This window comes from Ranitomeya variabilis, chromosome 1, assembly GCF_051348905.1.
Source record: "Ranitomeya variabilis isolate aRanVar5 chromosome 1, aRanVar5.hap1, whole genome shotgun sequence".
NCBI lineage: Eukaryota > Metazoa > Chordata > Amphibia > Anura > Dendrobatidae > Ranitomeya > Ranitomeya variabilis.
In genome coordinates, this window is record NC_135232.1 from 164,914,231 (window position 1) to 164,931,675 (window position 17,445).

Genomic DNA, 17,445 nt, shown 5'->3' on the forward strand with positions numbered 1-17,445 from the left:
CCCTTTGTTGGCAATGACTGCCTGAAGTCTTGAACTCATGGACATCACCAGACGCTGTGTTTCCTCCTTTTTGATGCTCTGCCAGGCCTTCACTGCGGTGGTTTTCAGTTGCTGTTTGTTTGTGGGCCTTTCTGTCTGAAGTTTAGTCTTTAACAAGTGAAATGCATGCTCAATTGGGTTGAGATCAGGTGACTGACTTGGCCATTCAAGAATATTCCGCTTCTTTGCTTTAATAAACTCCTGGGTTGCTTTGGCTTTATATTTTAGGTCATTGTCAATCTGTAGTATGAAACGGCGACCAATCAGTTTTGCTGCATTTGGCTGGATCTGAGCACACAGTATGGCCAGGGGCGGATCATCAGAGGGTCAATATGGGCGGTAGCCCAGGGCCCAGTGGCTTGGGGGGGCCCTGGGCCACCGCAGATTGACCCTCTGATAATCCGCCGGAGTGTGACTGAATGCCCGGCCCGCCGGCATTTATGTGCCCCGCCCCCCGGACCCGGTGGGCAGAGAGAGGGGGTCCGCATCGGGCCCCTTCTCATCTGCTCACCGGGCCCCTTCCGGCGCTGCGGCGCTTTCCTATTGAGGTGCGTGCGCGCGCCCGCACCTCAATAGTTAACAACAGCCGCCAGCCAGCCAATTGGAGGCTGGCAGCTGAAGTCGGCCGCAGCTCACACGTCGCCGGCGTCTGACGTCATTGTCAGTCGCCGGCGAGTGTGCGCTGCTGGAGGGAGCTCGCCGCGTGGAGCGCTGGTAAGGTGAGGAGACTGTTTTTTTTTTTTGGTTTTGTGTTTTAATAAGCTAACGGTGGACAGTGGACACACTGGGGGCAATGCTGGAGGACACACTGGGGGCAATGCTGGAGGACACACTGGGGCAATGCTGGAGACACTGGGGCAGATTGCTGGAGACACTGGGGCTGATTGCTGGAGACACTGGGGCTGATTGCTGGAGACACTGGGGCTGATTGCTGGAGACACTGGGGGCAATGCTGGAGACACTGGGGCAGATTGCTGGAGACACTGGGGCAGATTGCTGGAGACACTGGGGCAGATTGCTGGAGACACTGGGGCAGATTGCTGGAGACACTAGGGCAGATTGCTGGAGACACTGGGGCAATGCTGAAGACACTGGGGCAATGCTGGAGACACTGGGGCAGATTGCTGGACACAGTGGGGGCAATGCTGGAGACACTGGGGCAATGCTGGAGACACTGGGGCAGATTGCTGGAGACACTGGGGCAGATTGCTGGAGACACTGGGGCAGATTGCTGGATACACTGGGGCAGATTGCTGTAGACACTGGGGCAGATTGCTGGAGACACTGGGGCAGATTGCTGGAGACACTGGGGCAGATTGCTGGAGACACTGGGGCAGATTGCTGGAGACACTGGGGCAGATTGCTGGAGACACTGGGGCAGATTGCTGGAGACACTGGGGCAGATTGCTGGAGACACTGGGGCAGATTGCTATAGACACTGGGGCAGATTGCTATAGACACTGGGGCAGATTGCTGTAGACACTGGGGCAGATTGCTGTAGACACTGGGGCAGATTGCTGTAGACACTGGGGCAGATTGCTGTAAACACTGGAGCAGATTGCTGGACACACTGGGGGCAATGCTGGAGACACTGGGGCAGATTGCTGGAGACACTGGGGCAGATTGCTGGAGACACTGGGGCAGATTGCTGGAGACACTGGGGCAGATTGCTGGAGACACTGGGGCAGATTGCTGGAGACACTGCGGCAATGCTGGAGACACTGCAGCAATGCTGTAGACACTGGGGCAGATTGCTGTAGACACTGGGGCAGATTGCTGTAGACACTGGGGCAATGCTGTAGACACTGGGGCAGATTGCTGGAGACACTGGGGCAGATTGCTGGAGACACACTGGGGCAATGCTCGAGGACACACTGGGGCAGATTGGTGGACACACTGGGGCAATGCTGGAGGACACACTGGGGCAGATTGCTGGAGACACTGGGGCAATGCTGGAGGACACACTGGGGCAGATTGCTGGAGACACTGGGGCAATGCTAGAGACACTGGGGCAGATTGCTCGACATACTGGGGCAGACTGCTGGACACACTGGGGGTAATATGCTGGAGACAATGGGGCAGATTGCTGGACACACTGGGGGCAATGCTTGACAATTGGACATACTGGGGCAGATTGCAGGACACACTGGTGGTAATATGCTGGACACACTGGGGCAATATGCTGGACATACTGGGGCAGATTGTTGAACACACTGTCTGGGGGCAATATGCTGGAGTCAGACACTGGGGCAGATTGCTGGAGACACTGTCTGGGGGCAATGCTGGACACACTGGGGCAGATTGCTGGTTACTGGGGCAATATGCTGGACACACTGGGGCAGATTGCTGGACACACTGGGGCAGATTGCTGGACACACTGGGGGCAGGACTGGAGGCATGGGCAGAATGTAGACACGGGGCAGAATGAAAGACATGGGGCAGGATTGGATCATGGGGCAGGAGAATACGATGGAGACAGATGGGGCAGGATGGGGAGATCACATGGGGTAGAATGGATACTCATGAGTGCAGGATGGGAGAACATATGGCAGGAGCCAGGAATGAGACACACGGGGCCAGGGTGAGGAATATTATTACCATAGGGGCTAATTAAGGGATATTATTACTGCAGTGATGTATTTATTTTATTTTTTGAGTATACTGTTTTAAATGGGGGGGGGGGCGGTCCTGTTACTGTGCAGAGTGACTCTATATCGCCTTTTTTTCTCCATGTGTAATGTAGAAGTTGTGAAAAATTAAGTAATGTGTTCTGCAAGCAGAGCTCGAGATAACTGTGTTATTTCCTGCAGAAACGAGTCCTGGCTGGAAGAAATGATGGCGGTCTGTGCTGGATGAAAGATGAAGGACTTCACCTAGAGACGTCATTGGTGAGTCAGTACCTATACATTGACACTATACACTATACTATATACAGAGGTCCTGTGTACAATGTCACCAGTGATCACTGTATTACCTATACACTATATACAGAGCTCCTGTGTATAATGTCACCAGTGATCTCTGTATTACCTCTACACAGACACTGCACACTAAGTATAGATCTCCTGTGAATACTGGCACTTATGGTGATAGTATTGTTTTGTTTTTTTATTATTACTGATCAGTATTGTAGTATTCAGTCACTATGTGGTGGTAATATGTGGTCTGGAAATGGTGTTGTGGTATTTGTCCCTTGAATGTGCTATTTGGTCACCAAGTGGTGGTAATATGTGGTCTTGACCTGGTGCGGTGGTATTTGTTCCTTGTATGTGATATTATTCGATCACTGTGTTTGTAATTTGTGGTCTGGTCATGGAGCGGTGGTATTTGTTCCTTGTATGTGATATTATTGGTCAAAATATACCTAAATTATATTGCAGATTTTAACAAATACTTAATAGGTTACAGTAGAGTAGGGCCCGGCCATTTTTCTGGAATAATCTGGCTCGGGTATAATATGACCCCCCCCCGTCACATGACCCCCCCCCCCCGGTCACATGACACCCCCCGTCACATGACACACACCCCCCCCCGGTCACATGACCCCCCCGTCACATGACCGGGGGGGGCCCACAGTGTCTGAACAGCCCGGGGCACTGGCTACCCTTAATCCACCCCTGAGTATGGCTCTGAATACCTCAGAATTCATTCGGCTGCTTCTGTCCTGTGTCACATCATCAATAAACACTAGTGACCCAGTGCCACTGGCAGCCATGCATGCCCAAGCCATCACACTGCCTCCGCCGTGTTTTACAGATGGTGTGGTATTCTTTGGATCATGAGCTGTAGCACGCCTTTGCCATACTTTTCTCTTTCCATCATTCTGGTAGAGGTTGATCTTGGTTTCATCTCTCCAAAGAATGTTCTTCCAGAACTGTGCTGGCTTTTTTAGATGTTTTTTTAGCAAAGTCCAGTCTAGCCTTTTTATTCTTGATGCTTATGAGTGGCTTGCACCGTGCAGTGAACCCTCTGTATTTACTTTCATGCAGTCTTCTCTTTATGGTAGATTTGGATATTGATACGCCGACCTCCTGGAGAGTGTTGGTCACTTGGTTGGCTGTTGTGAAGGGGTTTCTCTTCACCATGGAGATTATTCTGTGATCATCCACCACGTTGTCTTCCGTGGGCGCCCAGGTCTTTTTGCACTGATGAGTTCACCAGTGCTTTCTTTCTCAGGATGTACCAAACTGTAGATTTTGCCACTCCTAATATTGTAGCAATTTCTCGGATGGGTTTTATCTGTTTTCACAGCTTAAAGGGACACTGTCACCTGAATTTGGAGAGAATAATCTTTAGCCACAGGGGCGGGGTTTTCGGGTGTTTGATTCACCCTTTCCTTACCTGCTGGCTGCAATATGGGATTGAAGTTCATTCTCTGTCCTCCATAGTACACGCCTGCGCAAGGCAAGATTGCCTTGTGCAGGCATGTACTACGGAGGACAGAGAATGAACTTCAATCCCATATTGCAGCCAGCATGCAGCCAGCGGGTAAGGAAAGGGTGAATCAAACACCCGAAAACCCCGCCCCTATGGCTAAAGATTGTTCCCTCCAAATTCAGGTGACAGTGTCCCTTTAAGGATGGCTTGTTTCACCTGCATGGAGAGCTCCTTTGACCGCATGTTTACTTCACAGTAAAACCTTCCAAATGCAAGCACCAAATCAACTCCAGGCCTTTTATCTGCCTAATTGAGAATGACATAACGAAGGGATTGCCCACACCTGTCCATGAAATAGCCTTGGAGTCAATTGTCCAATTACTTTTGGTCCCTTTAAAAACAGGGTGGCACATGTTAAGGAGCTGAAAATCCTAAACCCTTCATCCAATTTTAATGTGGATACCCTCAAATGAAAGCTGAACGTCTGAACTTCAACTGCATCTGAATTGTTTTGTTTAAAATTCATTGTGGTAATGTCTATAACCAAAATTAGAAAAATGTCTCTGTCCAAATATACTGTATATGGACCTAACTGTATGTCCATAAATATTGGGACAGTTCATAGATAAGGAGTGAATGTTTTATTGTCCTCTGATTGGTATTTTACATACAGAAAAGCTAATTGAAAGCCATCATTAACACCTAAACAGAAAAAAACAAGGTTACAATGGGCTAAGGAAAAGCAATCGTGGACTGTGGATGTAAGGGTACCGTCACACATTGAAATTTCCATCGCTACGACGTTACGATGCGTGACGTTCTAGCGATATCGTTACGATATCGCTGTGTCTGACACGCTACTGCGATCAGACACCCTGCTGAGAATCGTACGTCGTAGCAGATCGTTTGGAACTTTCTTTCGTCGCTTGATCACCCGCTGACATCGCTGGATCGTTGTGTGTGACAGCGATCCAGCGATGTCTTCGCTTGTAACCAGGGTAAACATCGGGTAACTAAGCGCAGGGCCGCGCTTAGTAACCCGATGTTTACCCTGGTTACAAGCGTAAACGTAAAAAAACAAACCGTACATACTCACCCGTCGGTGTCCTTCAGGTCCCTTGCCGTCTGCTTCCTGCTCTGAGTGCCGGCCGGAAAGTGAGAGCAGATCACAGCGGTGCTGCGCTCTGCTCTCACTGTACGGCTGCACTCAGAGCAGGAAGCAGACGGCAAGGGACCTGAAGGACACCGACGGGTGAGTATGTACTGTTTGTTTTTTTACGTTTACGCTGGTAACCAGGGTAAACATCGAGTTACTAAGCGCGGCCCTGCGCTTAGTTACCCGATGTTTACCCTGGTTACCCGGGGACTTCGGCATCGCTCCAGCGCCGTGATTGCAACGTGTGACCGCAGTCTACGACGCTGGAGCGATGATTATACGACGCTGCGACGTCACGAATCGTGCCGTCGCAGCGATGAAAATTTCAATGTGTGACGGTACCCTTAGAAATGTGAAGATTGTTCCAGCTCCTTTCCGAGGATTTTTAATCGGAAAGGAGCTGGAACAATCTTCACATTTCTTACGTCTTCAGCTGTTGCTACGTCTGGGTCAGGACGGGTTCACGTGCTCCTGTGGTCTGTTGGTGAGCTGACTGGGGCCTTGGCCCTCGCATTTTTCTGTGGACTGTGGATGACTGGGTGAAAGTCATATTCAGTGATGAATCACGAATCTGCATTGGGCAAGGTGATGATGCTGGAACTTTTGTTTGGTGTAGTTCCAATGAGATTTATAAAGATGACTGCCTGAAGAGAACATGCAAATTTCCACAGTCATTGATGATATGGGGCTGCATGTCAGGTAAAGGCACTGGGGAGATGGGTGTCATTACATCTCCAATAAATGCACAAGTTTCTGTTGATATTTTGGACACTTTTCTTATCCCATCAATTGAAAGGATGTTTGGGGATGATTAAATCGTTTTTCAATATGATAATGCATCCTGCCATAGAGCAAAAACTGTGAAAACATTCCTTGAAAAAAAGACACATAAGGTCAATATCATGGCCTGCAAATAGTCCGGATCTCAATCCAATTGAAAATCTTTGGTGGAAGTTGAAGAAAATGGTCCATGACAAGGCTCCAACCTGCAAAGCTGATCTGGCAACAGCAATCAGAGAAAGTTGGAGCCAGATTGATGAAGAGAACTGTTTGGCACTCATTAAGTCCACGCCTCAGAGACTGCAAGCTGTTATAAAAGCCAGAGGTGGTGCAACAAAATACTAGTGATGTTTTGGGGGTGTTTTTTGTTTGTTTGTTTTTCATGATTTCATAATTTTGAGAATTGAGTGATTCCATAATTTTTTTTCCCTATGCTTGATTAAAAAAAGTAACCAATACTGACTACCACATTTGATTTCTTGATTGATTGACATTCTTGATTTCTTTTAGTGTTTCTTAAAGCCAGAAAATTGCCATGTGAAATTACTTTAGTTTTCTGCAATGTCTGTGATCTGCTTTTTTTCAACAAAATGAACATCCTCTCTCTCTATATATATACACACACACACACATATACATATACAGGGCTGTGCAAATTAATTGGGACAAAGCAAAAGAAACACATTTTTGAATATTTAATAATAAAATGTTATAATGCACCGTTACATACTAATTCTGAAAATTACCTTTTTCCACTGGCTAGTTGACCAAGATTATATATTAAAGGGAACCTGTCACCGTGCTCAGGCGTTTGTAACTAAAAGAGCCACCTTGTGCAGCACAAATGCAGTATTCTGACAAGGTGGCTCTTCTAGTTAAGATGCCTGCACACGCTGAAATAATCACTTATAAAATGTGCCCCCTCATACCATGAAATCGCCAGGGAGGCGGGTCTTTCCTTCTTAACTCCTTAGTGACAGAGCCAATTTGGTACTTAAAGGGCCACTGTCACCCCCTCCAGCCGTTATAAATTAAAAGAGCCACCTTGTGCAGCAGTAATGCTGCATTCTAACAAGGTGGCTCTTTTAGTTTTTGGTGCATGTATTCCCAAAATAAAGCGTTTTATAACTTCTCCAAAATACCTGTCTTTCGCCAGGGAGGCAGGTCCTCACCCCCCTGCTTGAAACGCCACACTGCCGTCACTCAAATCTTCAGGAGCGCTGGGTGCCGCCCTCTCCGCGCTGTGTTCGCACGAAATCCGGCACCTGCCCTGTGTTGTACTGTCTGGTGCAGGCTTGCCGCCCTGCTTGTGAATCCCAGCCCCGCACACATAATAGATAACACACTGCGGGGCTGGGATTACCAAGGTGGGTGGCCGCACTGTCCGCACAGACGCAGTCTGCAAGCCTGGCTGGGACGTCAGACGGCCAGAGCTTACTGCGCCTGCACCAGACAGTACAACACAGCGCAGGCACCGGATTTCATGCGAACAGAGCGCGATGGGGGCGGCCCCTGAAGATTTGAGTGACGGCAGTGTGGAGTTTCAAGCAGGGGGGTGAGGACCTGCCTCCCTGGCGAAAGACAGGTATTTTGGAGAAGTAATAAAACGCTTTATTTTGGGAATACATGCACCAAAAACTAAAAGAGCCACCTTGTTAGAATGCAGCATTACTGCTGCACAAGGTGGCTCTTTTAGTTTATAACGGCTGGAGGGGGTGACAGTGGCCCTTTAATGACCGAGACAATTTTTACAATTCTGACCACTGGCACTTTATGAGGTTATAACTCAGGAACACGTTAACAGATCCTGCTGATTCTGAGACTGTTTTTCCGTGACATATTGTACTTCATGTTAGTGGTAACATTTCTTTGATATTACTTGCAATTATTTATGAAAAAAACGGAAATATGGGGAACATTTTTAAAATTTAGCAAATTTCAAACTGTATTTTTATGCCCTTAAATCAGAGAGATATGTCACAAAAAATAGTTAATAAATAACATTTCCCACATGTCTACTTTACATCAGCACAATTTTGGAAACAACATTTTTTTTGTTAGGGAGTTAAGGGTTAAAAGTTGACCAGCAATTTCTCATTTTTACAACACCATTTTTTTTAGGGACCACATCACATTTGAAGTCATTTTGAGGGGTCAATATGATAGAAAATAACCAAGTGTGACACCATTCTAAAAACTGCACTCCTCAAGCTGCTCAAAACCACATTCAAGAAGTTTATTAACCCTTTATGTGCTTCTCAGGAACTGAAACAATGTGGAAGGAAAAAATGAACATTTAACTTTTTTTTGCAAACATTTCACTTCAGAACCATTTTTTTTTTTTTCACAAGTGTAAAAACAGAAATTTAACCATACATTTTGTTGTGCAATTTCTCCTGAATATGCCGATACCCCATATGTGGGGATAAACCACTGTTTGGGCGCACCGCAGAGCTTGGAAGAGAAGGAGCGCCGTTTGACTTTTTCAATGCAGAATTGGCTGGAATTGAGATCGGATGCCATGTCACGTTTGGAGAGCCCCTGATGTGCCTAAACAGTGGAAACGCTCCACAAGTGACACCATTTTGGAAACCAGACCCTTTATGGAACTTATCTAGATGTGTGGTGAGCATTTTGAGCCCCTAAGTGCTTCACCGAAGTTTATAAAGTAGAGCCGTGAAAATAAAAAATCGCATTTGTTTACACAAAAATGATCTTTTCGCCCACAAATTCTTATTTTCACAAGGGTAACAGGAGAAATTAGACCACAAAAGTTGTTGTGCAATTTCTGCTGAGTACCTCAATCCAATCGCGAATCTGTGGAAAGAGCTGAAAACTGCTGCTCACAAACGATCTCCATCAAATCTCACTGAGCTCAAGCTGTTTGCCAAGGAAGAATGGGCAAGAATTTCAGTCTCTGGATGTACAAAACTGATGGAGACATACCCCAAGTGACTTGCAACTGTAATCACAGCAAAAGGTGGCACAACAAAGTATTAAGTTAAAGGGGCCGAATAATATTGCACGCCCCACTTTTCAGTTTTTGCGTTTCCGCAAATTTAAAATAACCAATAAATTTCGTTCAACTTCACAATTGTGTTTTACTTGTTGTTGATTCTTCACCAAAAATTTACATTTGGTATCTTTATGTTTGAAGCATGATATGTGGGAAAAGGTTGAAAAGTTCCAGGGGGCCGAATACTTTCGCAAGGCACTGTATCTCTCTCTCTCTATATATATAGTCGCCCATCACATGTACATGCAGCATTGCACAGTAGACTCCCAGCTGTAATCTCCCCACACATACACAGATGTCCTGCCCGGCCTCGGGGGGATTTCCATTCTCTGACACATAGTTGTCAAACAACTCCCGAGTATATTAAAATACAAAGAGAGCGGAGAGGCGGGTTGCATTGTCTGGGACTCGAGGAAATAACATCACACACCAGAATCGTGCCAAAGGCCACAAAAGGGGACGGCATTTGCCAAGAGCAATGTTTCCCCAGCTCTTCCTCTATGAAGCGCCCAATGCCAGCAATAGTCACCTGCTGCTGAGGATTATCACAGGAGATTCAAGGATTGTGAAGCCACCTAATGTATTGCAAGCAGTGGCGGACATAGGACATGGCAGCCGCTGCACAGGAGCCCGTGGGGGACTACATGTATCCCACTCAGGACACTGCTGATTGTTCCGTTTACTTTCAAGTGTAGATTCACCTTCATCGATTCAGGACACTGGGGGACGGGCCCCGGGCGTCTGTCTGTGCTCAGTAAATGCCATCATATGTCAAGTTAATTATTTAATTTTCTTAGAATGCTGTTGTTCCTGAGATTTAGGCCATGTGCACACGTTCATTTTTCGCGTTTTTTTCGCGTTTTTTCGCTATAAAAACGTGATAAAAACGCGAAAAAAACGCTAACATATGCCTCCCATTATTTTCAGTGTATTCCGCATTTTTTGTGCAAATGTAGCCTTTTTTTCCGCGAAAAAATCGCATCGCGGAAAAAAAAGCAACATGTTCATTAAAATGCGGAATCGCAAGGGATTCCGCACACCTAGGAGTCCATTGATCTGTTTACTTCCCGCACGGGGCTGTGCACACCATGCGGGAAGTAAGCAGATCATGTGCGGTTGGTACCCAGGGTGGAGGAGAGGAGACTCTCCTCCACGCACTGGGCACCATATAAGTGGTAAAAAAAAAGAATTAAAATAAAAAATAGTCCTATACTCACCTTCGATGTCTTCCCGCCTCTCCGCTGCATGCTGCCGCTTCGGTTCCTATAGCTGGTGTGCGGTGAAGGACCTGCGATGACGTCACTGTCTTGTGATTGGTTGAGACCGGTCATGTGACCGCTCACGTGACCGCGACGTCATGGAAGGTCCTGAACCACAACGGCATTTATAGGAACGGACGCCTGCAGGTGAGTATAACCATTTTTTTTATTATTTTTAAACATTCTATCTTTTACTATAGATGCTGCATAGGCTGCATCTATAGTAAAAAGTTGGTCACACTTGTCAAACGCTATGTTTGACAAGTGTGACCAACCTGTCAGTCAGTTTTCCAAGCGATGCTACAGATCGCTTGGAAAACTTTAGCATTCTGCAAGCTAATTACGCTTGCAGAATGCTAAAAAAACGCGAAAAAAACGGAGAAAAAACGCAAAAAAAAATATGCGGATTTCTTGCAGAAAATTTCCGGTTTTCTTCAGGAAATTTCTGCAAGAAATCTGGACGTGTGCACATAGCCTTAAACTCACAACCTGTGATGTGGAAGGCAGAAACCTTAACCCTGAGCCACAAGCTGCACTGCTAAAATGAGGAGCATTTTCTCTGCCAAAAACACTAAAATGATAGTATTTATCTTTACAGACAGATTGTACAAGTATGCAATGATACATCTCTATATACTTGTAAAAGGCACTGAGGTTTTACACCTGCGGATTCCTATTATGGAGCAGGTGTAACCCACAGCGGAATCCGCACAAAGAATTGACATGCTGCGGAATAAACAACGCAGCGTTTCCACACGTTTTTTTCCGCAGCATATGCACTGCGGATTTTGTTTTCCATAGGTTTACATGGTACTGTAAACTCATGGAAAACCGCTGCGGATCCGTAGCAAAACCCGCAGAGTGTGCACATAGCCTAAGTGATACATTGTTGGATTCAGGGTCTCTTTCTCTACATCATGGTGCACTCAGATGAGGTCAAAACCCTGATGACAGATTCCCTTTAAAGTAACAACATTTTTCTTTCTTGTGCTTTTGCCACTTTCTTTATTCCAAGAGAAATAACTTTATTTTTCTGTCGACAAAACATGCAGTTTTTTGTTGTGTTTGTGTTCAGGATGAGTTATAGAGTACAGCATTCATTTTACCATATAAATTATTGAAAAAAAAAAAAGGTAAAAAAATTGCAGTTCTGACACGGTTTCTTGCGTTTTGTTTTTACTGTGTTCATGCTGTGGTATAAATGACCCGGCAGTATGATTATTCAGGTCAGTAGAATTTCAGTGTTACCAAACACATAGGATTGTTTTTTTAATTCAGTGCTCAAAAAAATTCAGAAACTTGTTACAAAAAACCCAAAAAAACCTGTTGCCATTTTTTGAGACCCGTAACTGTATTTTTCCAAACAGTTCAGCAGACAAGTGGCAGAACAATGGCTCTGGAGTGTAGTGCAGGCAGGGTGCTGGGAGGCAGGTGAGCACCGCGCTCCTGAATGCTGCAGAGGAGTGCACCCCATAAAAGTGACTATCACCAAAGACAATCCCATGGCTCCGGCCACTTCACTCTTTTACAACCTGTAAGTGGAAATGTCCCATTCGCAGCATTACTGAACTACGATCGGAGAAACACACAATATTTCCCACAAATACAACGGATTTGTCCCTTCTCCAGCAAAACTGCTCAGCGTCTGATGGCCAAGTGTTTATAGCCCGGCGCGGCTTCATGAGGACCTGCCACCAGGACATGTGGCCAGTGTTTGCTCTGATTTTATTCCCACTGTGCCCAAGTATTACGTTTGGAACCATATGGCGGATTTAAATCAATATACAGGGTGGTCCAAAAGTAGGTGGACAGTATGTGTGATCGGGTTATGAAGGGGGAGATTTATCAAACATGGCGTAAAGTCAAACTGACTCAGTTGCCCTTAGCAACCAATCAGATTCCACTTTCTTCACAAACTCTTTGGAAAATAAAAGGTGGAATCTGATTGGTTGCTAAGGGCAACTGAGTCAGTTTCACTTTACACCATGTTTGATAAATTATTACATTGTAAGCCACACCCCCTTGTACAACTGCCAATAAATAAAGTTGATCTGCATTCCTACCCTGTGAGCCACACCCCCTTGTAAATTAGCACTCAATAAAAAGCCCATATCTCTGGGAGCATATGGAGGAGCTAAAGAAAAGAAACAAAACTGGACCCTTCCTACCAGGTGACCAGCCCCTTTTAAAGTGTATCAAGGACAGAAATTATCCCCCATCTAAAAAGGCTTTTGGGCCCCCACTGATTTCCAGAAGAGGGCTCAGCAGACCCCTGGCTGAAAGGTGCATGGACCGAGCAGTCACACCTCCTTTCCATTCATTCTCTATAAGACTGCTGGAAGAAGAGCTTTACTTGGCCGTCCCATAGGCAAGGAGAGGAGGTGCGCACGCTCGGACCCCCCGGGATCAGCAGGTTATCGCCTGTCCTGTGGGTACAGAAACACTTGCTCGTCTGGGACCCCTTTAAGCAATGCTCCGTGCCCATTCAACAAGTGCTGGTCCAAGGTCTCAGGCTTCAGTGATGTTATCACCATGGCACAAAACAAGCACGTCCCCCTCACACTGACCAGAGCCTCCGCTGCCCCCATACCTCCATCATGGCTCATCCTACAGGGATCCGCCATCATCGACACCCCTGCATCCAGGGAGGAGCCGTCTCCTGACACTTATCCCAGAATAAATCATTCTGGAGATTCTTTCCTTATAAAGCCTCATTCACATGTACAGTTTCTGCTCACAAGAGCCATCCATTTCTTTCAGGGATAGTACTCGTACCTGTGACAGTCTATGGCGCCATCCACATGTCCGTGATTAAAATTGTCTGGTTTTGATCTAAAGGCCGGATCAAGATCTGCACTGCAAGTTAGTGGGTCTGGGATAAACACCAAGCACTCGGACTGCAATCGGATGCCATCTGAGCGTGGCCTGGCTGTCACAGTGTCCGAATGGAGAAGGTGAAGGGGATTTTTTTTTCTGACTATTCACATTTCTGATCCATCATAAAAATGACAGAAAGGCAAAGTATCACACGACGGACACCAGACTCCTAAGACCCCCTTGATTATAGTGGTGGTCTGTCTCATTCAGTCATTGATTAAAAAAAAAAAGAAAAAAGAGAGCTGTGTTGAATTTTTCCTGCGGCACTCCTCCGGGGGCGGCACTCCTCCAGGGGCGGCACTCCTCCAGGGGCGGCACTCCTCCAGAGCTGCACTCCCCCGGGGCGGCACTCCTCCAGAGCTGCACTCCTCCAGGGGCGGCACTCCTCCGGGGCGGCACTCCCCCGGGGCGGCACTCCTCCAGGGGCAGCACTCCCCCGGGGCGGCACTCCTCCGGGGCGGCACTCCTCCAGGGGCGGCACTCCTCCGGGGCGGCACTCCCCTGGGGCGGCACTCCTCCGAGGCGGCACTCCTCCAGGGGCGGCACTCCCCCGGGGCGGCACTCCTCCGGGGCAGCACTCCTCCAGGGGCGGCACTCCTCCGGGGCGGCACTCCTCCGGGGCGGCACTCCTCCAGGGGCGGCACTCCCCCGGGGCGGCACTCCTCCGGGGCGGCACTCCTCCAGGGGCGGCACTCCCCCGGGGCGGCACTCCTCCGGGGCGGCACTCCCCCGGGGCGGCACTCCTCCAGGGGCGGCACTCCTACAGCGGCGGCACTCCCCCGGGGCGGCACTCCTCCAGGGGCGGCACTCCTACAGCGGCGGCACTCCTCCAGGGGCGGCACTCCCCCGGGGCGGCACTCCTCCAGGGGCGGCACTCCCCCGGGGCGGCACTCCTCCAGGGGCGGCACTCCCCCGGGGCGGCACTCATCCGGGGCGGCACTCCTCCAGCCACCACAGAGGAGGAGGAACTTTAGCGGAGTCCTGGGCATACACAGCCATTGTCAGCACACTGGTACCAGCCGGGCACTTACCTTCACCCCCTGCTGCTGGGTGGTCAGTGACAACTTGGACTCGTCCAGTAACAAAACTTCACAATAAAATTCCTCCGGGACGGCGCAGAAACAACCCATCACTGCTGCAGGACCCCCGGCCAAGGAGGGGAGCAGGTGTCAGTCAGAGGCAGCGGTGTGCGGGGACACGGAGCCCCCCGGTGCCGCCCCGCCGGGCACTGAGCATGTCCTCACCGCTGCGCACCGCGCACACTGGGGTTACCAAGGCTGTACAGCAAGTGTATGGAAGAACGACACGGGGGCGGGCCTAGCTGCGTGACGTCACCAGGAGGGCGGGATCTCACGAGGGTTTTCCATTTGGCCCTTGTGATTGGAAGTTACAGCTACGGCCGAGGGTTTGTTACGCAGCATGCTTTGTCTGCCCTCTGCCGGCTGGAAAAGGTATTTGCGCACCCAGAAAACTTGGGAGAAACCAGTTATAGCTATGGTCACACGCAGCAGTTTTCTAACTTTTTTTTCTGTAGCTAAGACCTTCTTGACAGTAAAAAATGTACTGAAAAACGCAGGTTTTGCTGCATTTTTGCAGGTTTTCTGGTGTGGATCAAAGGTGTAATTTGTCTACAGGTCATGTTTAATAAAGTTAGTTTTAGACCGGAGTCACACTGCTGTATAGCACAGCCCATAGTGTTATTCTATGAGGCGGATTATTTTCTCATGCTGATTTGGCCTGAGCGCACAATGGCAGCATGCTATGACTGGCAGCGAGACTCCGCTCATTCGCCCACATATAAGTCTATGGATGCGAGTGACAACACACCGCACTCGGAGATCACCGCGGACAGTGCGATTCCTGCCGGCAGCAGCGGAGATGGAGAAATTGCTTTGGGAGCACAGACACTGCTATTGCCCGCAATGCTTTATCACTATACACTGCTGTGACTCCGGCTTTATTCACCAAAACTGCAGCAAAACCTATTTAGATGTAGTCGGCTGCGTTCTTCTGTCCTCCAATAGGCGTAAGAGGCCAAAAATGATTCAAAACAGAGCAGACAGTGACTGCATCACTATAGTCAATGGCCCCACAGGCAAAAACATCCAAATCCCATTTTGCAGGGAAATATGGCCATGAGCCCTGACATAGCCACTGACTGTAAGAGAAAACGCAGTGTGAACACAGCCTAATACTTCAGAATTATTGCGGCCCCTGGGGTTGGAACAATGTAAAAGGCATTGGTATAATTGCTCATATACAATACAAATGAAGGAAATGCTCTTGGGTAATAATGCCCCACCATTTACCTCAGGTACGGACTGAGGCTGAAATTCAGCCCTGGCATTTGAAATTACATAGGCCCATGTTGTCCCCGTCCCCATGAACCAGATGGGATATATTACTAATATTACCCTGGATGGAGGAAAGGAAGATTTTCTGCAAGACCAATATCTATAATGACACCCATGGCCTGCTGGGGTAAGTGATGGAGACAGCGACTTTGTGCTCCATCACAACTCTTAACAGTATTGGTATCTTGAGAACACCAATTCTATTAACAATGTGGCAGACAAGGCAGCCCATGACCAGACAGGCCCTTCTGGCATTTGCCAGAATTGCCAGATGGCCAGTCCAGCCCTGATTTACCTACACAGACCTATAAGGCTAAGTTCCCACAATCAGAGTTTGCTGTGTTTTTGGTGCTGCAGCGTTTTGCAAAAACGTCTTAGGCTACTTTCACACTAGCGTCGGGCTCGGCCCGTCACTGTGCGTCGGGCCGACGTTCCCGACGCTAGCGTGGTCTCCGCCGCACAACGGGGGCAGCGGATGTATTTTTCCAACGCATCCGCTGCCCCATTGTGAGGTGCGGGGAAGTGCGGGGAGGTGGGGGCGGAGTTCCGGCCGCGCATGCGCGGTCGGAAAAAGCGGACCGTCGTGAGCAAAAAACGTTACATGTAAGGTTTTTTTCTCCCGACGGTCCGCTAACACACGCCCAAGCGTCGCAAAACGGACGCGACGTTTGGCAATGCGTCGCAAATGCGTCGCTAATGCGTCGCTAATGTTAGTCTATGACGAAAAAACGTATCCAGCAAGAACTTTTGCTGGATGCGTATTTTCGGCAAAACGACGCATTTGCGACGTATTGCAGTTAACGCTAGTGTGAAAGTAGCCTTATAGTTCCAGCAAAGTGTATGGGATCTATCTAGCTCTCCTCATGCCCGCCGTGCTTCTTTTTTACTCTGCATAAACTGACCAGAGGTCAGGGTCGGCATTAGCGACAGGCAGACCAGGCAGCTGCCTAGGGCCCCCGCTCCCTCCAGCCAGTGGTGTGCCGCTAATAGCGACACATCACACAGTTGCTATGGGGCCTATAAGTCAGGGGGGCCCACCTGCCACCAGCGCCGGTACAGTTCAACGCAATGATGGAGGAGAGACCGTCAGATGACCCTCCCTCTCCCATCATTCGCCTCTGCCCTTGACATTGTGGGTGCGTGATGACGTCACTTCATCATGCACCCACTGTGTGCCGCCGCTGAGACCGGAGCCGAGCCTGGAGCAGCGCGAGGCACGAGGAGAGGTGAGGATTGTGGGTTTTTTTAAATATATCAGTGAGTGAGTACTGGACTGTGGGGCCATTCGGGGGGGAATCTGTATTCTATGGGGGGGGGGACTGTATTATATTCTATGAGGGAGGATTGCATCATAATCTTTGATGAGGCTACATTATATTCTTTGGGGGGCTGTATTATATTCTATGGGGGGTTACAGTATATTCTATGGGGGGCTGTATTCTATGGGGGATTACAGTATATTCTATGGGGGGCTGTATTATATTCTATGGGGGGCTGTATTATATTCTATGAGGGAGGATTGCGTCATACTCTTTGATGGGGCTACATATTCTATGGGGAGGTGGGCTGTATTATATTCTGTGGGGG

The 17,445-nt window shown here is 48.4% G+C and overlaps 1 protein-coding gene across 2 annotated transcripts in view; it reads right to left on the reverse strand.

Moving 5' to 3' along the window:
* Positions 1 to 14,775, reverse strand: part of EPB41L4A (erythrocyte membrane protein band 4.1 like 4A) — a 370,057-nt gene extending 355,282 nt beyond the window's left edge. For both annotated transcript variants that reach the window (XM_077290345.1, XM_077290336.1), the window contains exon 1: positions 14,536 to 14,775. In XM_077290345.1, coding sequence (XP_077146460.1) covers positions 14,536 to 14,634 — 99 coding nt within the window. In that variant the 5' untranslated portion in view covers positions 14,635 to 14,775. The remainder of the gene's footprint in view (positions 1 to 14,535) is intronic.
* Positions 14,776 to 17,445: the final 2,670 nt, after the last annotated feature.